Source organism: Phodopus roborovskii, unplaced genomic scaffold (assembly GCF_943737965.1).
Source record: "Phodopus roborovskii unplaced genomic scaffold, PHOROB, whole genome shotgun sequence".
Taxonomy (NCBI): domain Eukaryota; kingdom Metazoa; phylum Chordata; class Mammalia; order Rodentia; family Cricetidae; genus Phodopus; species Phodopus roborovskii.
Genome location: NW_026125281.1, coordinates 36,004,724 through 36,009,942, shown reverse-complemented (window position 1 = coordinate 36,009,942; position 5,219 = coordinate 36,004,724). Strand labels below are relative to the sequence as shown.

Genomic DNA, 5,219 nt, shown 5'->3' with positions numbered 1-5,219 from the left:
AGTTTTAACCCTACTTCGGTGAGTTTTAACTTATATAACTAAAACTGCTTTAAAAAATCATTAAGCTCTTGACTGTATGAGCCCTCCATTCTGAAGGGAAAGATGGGGTTCAGGTGTTCCTAGCTTCAAACTTGCAGCAACCCTTCTGCCTCAGACTCCACAGGGCATGCTACCATGCCTGGCTCCCTGTATGTAGGCTTGAGGTATATGAACTTATTAATTTATAAGTCGGTGGCAGCTCTGCTCCTTGGAGCATCAGGGAGCTCTGAGAACATGCTTTTTCTGTTCTGATGAATTCATGCCTTGCTTCAGCGAAGCCCTCTGAATACCCATCTAGCTGGCTCCTCTCTCCTAGACATCCTATATACAAGTTTGTCCTCATTATTGCGCCCAGCCACCTCTACTCCAGCTCCGAGCTCCACACTGGGTTTTCAGAGTCTAGCGTTCTCCTGGGAACACACGGGTTTCACGAATAAGCAAGTGCGGGAATAGTGCAGGCTGAGTTTATTAATGAGCAGAGTTTGTATCAGACAAGAACCAGCAGGCTTGAGAAAAATCACCAGCTCTGTGTCCCCCCCCAGCCACACACACACACACACTCACACACACACACACACACACTCACACACACACACACACACACCACACACACATACACCACACACACACACACACACACACTCACACACACACACACTCACACACACACCCCCACACACACACACAAAGTGGCAGGGAAGTCACCAGCTAGCTCTGGGAGGAGTCACCTTCAGGCTCTGGGAGATCCCTGGAGCTCAGATCAGTGCTGTGAACCTACTCAAAGGAAAGACTGGAAGCCTACTATAGGCTTCTGTCTCATGCTGTTGGATAGTGCTCTTTCCAGGATCTGTAAAGGCTGTTCCCTCCTTTCCTTTCTGTAAATTAAATCACGAGGTCCAACGCCCACTCCTCTGTGGGGGAGGGAGGTGGGGAGGTAGGGGGAGGGGGTGGGCAACCAAAGCAGTCTTACACGAAGACCGAAGAATTACCACGTGTGTTATAGAGCCTGTGGAAAGGCCTTGGGGCTGGGAATTTGGCTCAGTGGTAGAGCATGCGCCTGGCAAGCCTATGGCCCTAGGTTCAGTTCTCAGCAAGGGGGGAAACCAATACCAGCGAGTAGAAAAGTCAGCTTGGAGCTCAATTCAAGACCAGAATGTTGTGACTGTAGAATAAGAGGAAGAGGGGGCTGGGGCGCGGCTCGGTTGGGAGAGAGCTTGCACAGGACCCTGGGCTAGTCCGGAGCACAGCACGAAACCAGGGGTGGTGGCTGGTGTAATTTGAAAAAAATCAGCTTGAGAGAGAAAGATGGTTTTTTATTAAGGGAAAAGGATTGTAAAACGGGGAAAAGGGGCGGGGGGGGGGACTGGCCTCTGGCCTCTGGGGACAGGTGCAGCAGGAGATAGGAAAGAGAGAGAGAGGACACAGAGAGAGGGAGGGAGGGAGAGAGGGAGGGAGAGAGAGGGGGGAGGGAGAGAGAGGACACAGAGGGAGGGAGGGAGGGAGGGAGGCGGCAGGGCCCTTTTTAAAGGGGAACATATTGAATAGGCACAGGTTAACGGCAGCAGCTGAGGGTGTGTCCTGTCAGATCTCCAAAGGCAGGCCAGTGCAAATGCCTGAGTACTAATGGTGGCATATGTGTATAATCCCAGCAACTACAAGGTAGAGGCGAGGAGACCTGGAGTTTAAGGTCATCCTTGAGTTCCAGCCTATCGTGGCATAAGAGTCTTTTTGAAGAAAGGGGGTGGATGGGCGGGCGCGCGCGCGCGCGCGCGCGCGCGCGCACACACACACACACACACACACAGACGTGAGACAACCACATTCCAAACGGCCAATTAATATTAAAAATTCTCACCCCAATAGTAATCAAAGAAATTAAAGTCTTAATGAGGACAAGTCAGCTCCCTCTTTATACATCGTGGGTTGGCGCCCTTGGGACTAGAACAGGGTGGCACATAGAGAGGGGGCTTCCCTGTCACTTTATTGAAGGTACCGTGATAGCACGGGTCACTCGGCTGACGACATAGTTTCTGTCACACAAGAGGATGGTGTGAACACGGTGACAAGTGCCTGGAGTCCCATAGTGCCCGTTCCTAACGCAGGAGAGGCGGGGCACCAGATTGCTGGGTACCAGCTGCCATCCACGTCACTGGGGACGGAGCCAAGCAGCGGAGGGGACCTGGGTGGCACCCGCCTGCTCCCAGCCTGAGTGGCCTGAGGAAGGGGATGCCATGGTTCAGAAGGAACGTGGGTAGCAGAGGGGACCCTCAGGGACGGAGTAGCGGGTACAGGGAGAAGGCTGCGAGGGCGTGAGAAAGCTCCGGGGCCGAGGCAGAGTTGGCAAAGCGGAGGGCGACTTCCACATTGGGGTTGCCCTGGGTGGGCTCAAACCACTTCTGTAGACACCGTCCACTATTCCTGTGCTCAGGGCTGGCCTTGAACGTGCTGCTCCAAATCTTCTCGCACAGATCAGTGGGGGTGGGGAAGTAATCTGGGAAGGGGCGGCAGGGAGCCTGTACCGGGCAGTGCTTCTTCCCTGTGGGGGTAGGGGACAGTGTCCTCATTTCCCATGCCCCTTTCCCTCGCGTCCCTCGTCATGGGGGACAGGGAAGGCCAGTCGCGCACTCACCTCGACTCCAGCCGCTGTCCCAGTTGGATTGGCAAGTGTAGGATGAGCTGCAGTCTTCCCACCACTCCTCACAGTCCTCCCGGCACAGCGGCGCGCCCCACACCCGCTCTTCCTGCCTGTCCGGGGCCGCCTGGGTGCAGATGAGAGGCGGTACTGACCCTTTGTAAAGCCCTTGTTCTCCGTGTGCGCATGCGTGTACATTCTGTGAGTATGTGTGAGTGTGCGAGTGTGAGTGTGAGTGTGTGAGTGTGTGCATGCCTGTGTGTGTAAGTGTGAGTGATTGTGTGTGCCTGTGTGTGAGTGTGTGTGCCTGTGTGAGTGTGTGTGAGTGTGAAATCGTGTGTGTGCATGCCTGTGTGAGTGTGTGTGTGCGAGAGTGTGTGAGTGTGTGTGTGTGCATGCCTGTGTGTGAGTGTGTGTGCGAGTGTGTGTGCCTGTGTGAGTGTGTGTGAGACCGTGTGTGTGCATGCCTGTGTGTGAGTGTGTGTGTGAGTGTGTGTGCGAGAGTGTGTGAGTGTGTGCCTGTGTGAGTGTGTGTGCATGCCTGTGTGAGTGTGTGTGAGTGTGTGTGTGCATGCCTGTGTGTGAGTGTGTGTGCGAGTGTGTGTGCCTGTGTGAGTGTGTGTGAGACCGTGTGTGTGCATGCCTGTGTGTGAGTGTGTGTGTGAGTGTGTGTGCGAGAGTGTGTGAGTGTGTGCCTGTGTGAGTGTGTGTGCATGCCTGTGTGAGTGTGTGTGAGTGTGTGTGTGCGAGAGTGTGTGAGTGTGTGTGTGCATGCCTGTGTGTGAGTGTGTGTGCGAGTGTGTGTGCCTGTGTGTGTGTGAGTGTGTGTGCGCATGCCTCTGTGTGTGTGTGTGTGTGTGTGTGTGTAGGCTGGGGGCCAACCTCGACTGTTGTTATTCAGGCACCATACATGTTGGTTTAGAGAGAGTCTCTCACCAAGCAGGCAAGGCTGGCTGGCTAGCAAGCCCCAGGAACCCACCTGTCTCTGCCTCCCTAGTGCTCAGATTACAACAGCTCATCTCCACACCTGGCTTTTTATATGGGTTCTGAGGATTGAATTAGGGTGTTCACGCTCACCCGTGTGGCAAGTGCTTAATGACTGAGCCATCTCCCAGCTCTAGGTAAGTATTATTATTGTAATTATTCTAATAATTGTAAGCAGGAGGTGGAATTCACACTCAGATGCAGCTCATTCCACCCAGCTTTACCCCACCACCTACATCAGACACTGTCCCCCTTCAGGGACAGAGGCGGCTCCCTCTTCCTCCTTTCCCGGCCTCTGGCTCTGTCCTTAACCCTACCCGCCCCCTATAGACGCCAGCCTCCTGTGCCCTCCCTCACCAGCTGGATCCAAGGCCCCAGGTTAGGGGAGCACTCGTGAAAGCAGATGGCCTGGATGAAATGCTTGTGACAGGCGGGGGTCAGCAGGCCGCAGTGCATCATGCTGAAGTTGAAGAATAAGGAATCATCCAGATGGGCTTCCCAGCTCGTGGCGAGCGTGCAGCAGGCATTGTCCGTCCAGGGAGCACACTGGAGGTGGGGAGCAGGTGGTAAGAGGCTAGGGTTGGGGTCTCCAGAAGGGTGTCAGGACAGGGCACACCTTGAGCATCTCTGCAAAGGAGGGACCTTGGTGTCTGTCAGCCAACATGCACCTAAGAATGGGGGGCACCTCACCCCTCACCCCCTCCTCACCCCCGACCCCTCCTCACCCCCGACCCCTCCTCACCCTCGACCCCCTCTCCTTTGTCTTCCTGCCACAGAACATAGTTTCCTGATGTAGCTCCAGGAGGCAAGACATCCAGGAAAGCAAACAGAAAGAAGTCCCAGGGAGATTCAGGAACTCAGGTTATGATGATGGGTAGGAGCAACTTATAGTCGAAAGGTTCCCCCTCCTAACCCCGTAATTGCCTTTAGGAGACTGACAAGGAAACAACTTAAGTCCTGTGTCTAGCCAGTGCATGTTGGCAGGAAGGCTTGAACTGGCCCATGCTTAGGGCTTATGGGATTACCACGTAGCCTGTTCCCCAGATGGCCAGATGAGCTCGGGGCAAAATCCTGGATGAAAAAACCTAAACTAAGGAACTAAATGACCAGGGCCGATGGGCTACAGGGGCCACCTTGCCTGTATTTTTTTTCTAATAATTCTAAGAAGCCACCTTAGCCCCTGGGCCAGCTCTGGCCGCTGTACCTCCAAGAAGAGCTTGTCCTCTGGGCCAGGCTCTCGCTTGTGATGCTTGGCATTCATGCAGATGTTGACCAGCTTGTCCCCTGCCACTGCGGGCACGACTGTCCACAATCCCAAGAGGATCTGCCACCACTGCGCCATGGCCTGCTGCAGAGAGGAGCCTGTGATAGAGGATGCCCACCTTAATCCCTCCACAACATCAGGCACAAAGATGGAGCTGGGCTCCAAGGCTCCCTTAGTTGCCGGATGGAACACTCTGGCTGCTCCTAGATGCTTCTGTGTAGAGTGGCATCACAGAGTGTCAAGGCAGGTAGACACTCCCCTACCAACCACTGCAGAGATGCAGGAACCAAACCAAGCAAC

At 54.4% G+C, this 5,219-nt stretch overlaps 1 protein-coding gene across 1 annotated transcript; it reads right to left on the bottom strand.

The window, feature by feature from the left end:
* Positions 1 to 2,306: 2,306 nt before the first annotated feature.
* Positions 2,307 to 4,997, bottom strand: Izumo1r (IZUMO1 receptor, JUNO). Its single transcript, XM_051199547.1, has 4 exons — positions 4,860 to 4,997; positions 4,013 to 4,201; positions 2,669 to 2,798; positions 2,307 to 2,575 (listed from the first exon to the last, which is right to left on the bottom strand). The coding sequence occupies exons 1-4, from the start codon at positions 4,995 to 4,997 to the stop codon at positions 2,307 to 2,309; spliced, it is 726 nt and encodes a 241-aa protein (XP_051055504.1).
* Between the last annotated feature and the right edge of the window lie 222 nt (positions 4,998 to 5,219).